The 590-nt window shown below is 44.2% G+C and overlaps 1 protein-coding gene across 1 annotated transcript in view; it reads right to left on the bottom strand.

The window, feature by feature from the left end:
* The window catches only part of LOC119593304 (cuticle protein AMP1A-like), a gene marked incomplete in the record, with an annotated part of 1,389 nt that extends 894 nt beyond the window's left edge, over window positions 1-495 (bottom strand). The window contains 1 exon segment of the mRNA XM_037942233.1: window positions 406-495. Coding sequence (XP_037798161.1) covers window positions 406-414 — 9 coding nt within the window.
* Window positions 496-590: the final 95 nt, after the last annotated feature.

Consider the following 590-nt stretch of genomic DNA (forward strand, 5'->3'; position numbering starts at 1 on the left):
CTTTTAGTTTGGTTTGAGGAAAGCAAGTATCACGTTTAGGAATTGTACACAATTATCTGGTTCATTTATTAAATAGTGAAACACATTTCCTGGTTTATCTTTATGTAGATTATACTTGTTATGTAGTTCCTTATGCGCACACGGTAGGTGAGGATTCCTGTAGATATGATAAGAGGGAAAACAAAACCAAGGGTCCCTCCAATTTGTAAGCTGTCGGTTGGAAAGAACTTTTCACTTTAGCAGTCGAATATCAGCTAGCTCAAATCTCCAACGGAAACTATAGGAGTAAGAGCAAAATGGAAACAAATAACTACGTGCTAAAACACAGCATTGGGTTTTCTTACTGAATAACCAATACTGTTCCAGCACTCATTGTACAAGGCAAGATCCGGCTCCTGTACTTACCAGCTTCATTGTGTTTGAACCCCTGTAGGACAATGGTGCCTCCAGCGCTTTGATCGAGCTTATATACACCCGCGAATCCTAAACGCCTGAGCCCGCGGTTGAGCCTTGGGGCGTGGCATGATTGAGGGCTTTTGCAGCAAGAGGAGGGCGCAGGGGGCCGTTCAGGAAGCGGTAGCGGGGATGGA

Source organism: Penaeus monodon, chromosome 32, assembly GCF_015228065.2.
Source record: "Penaeus monodon isolate SGIC_2016 chromosome 32, NSTDA_Pmon_1, whole genome shotgun sequence".
NCBI classification, from domain to species: Eukaryota; Metazoa; Arthropoda; class Malacostraca; order Decapoda; family Penaeidae; genus Penaeus; species Penaeus monodon.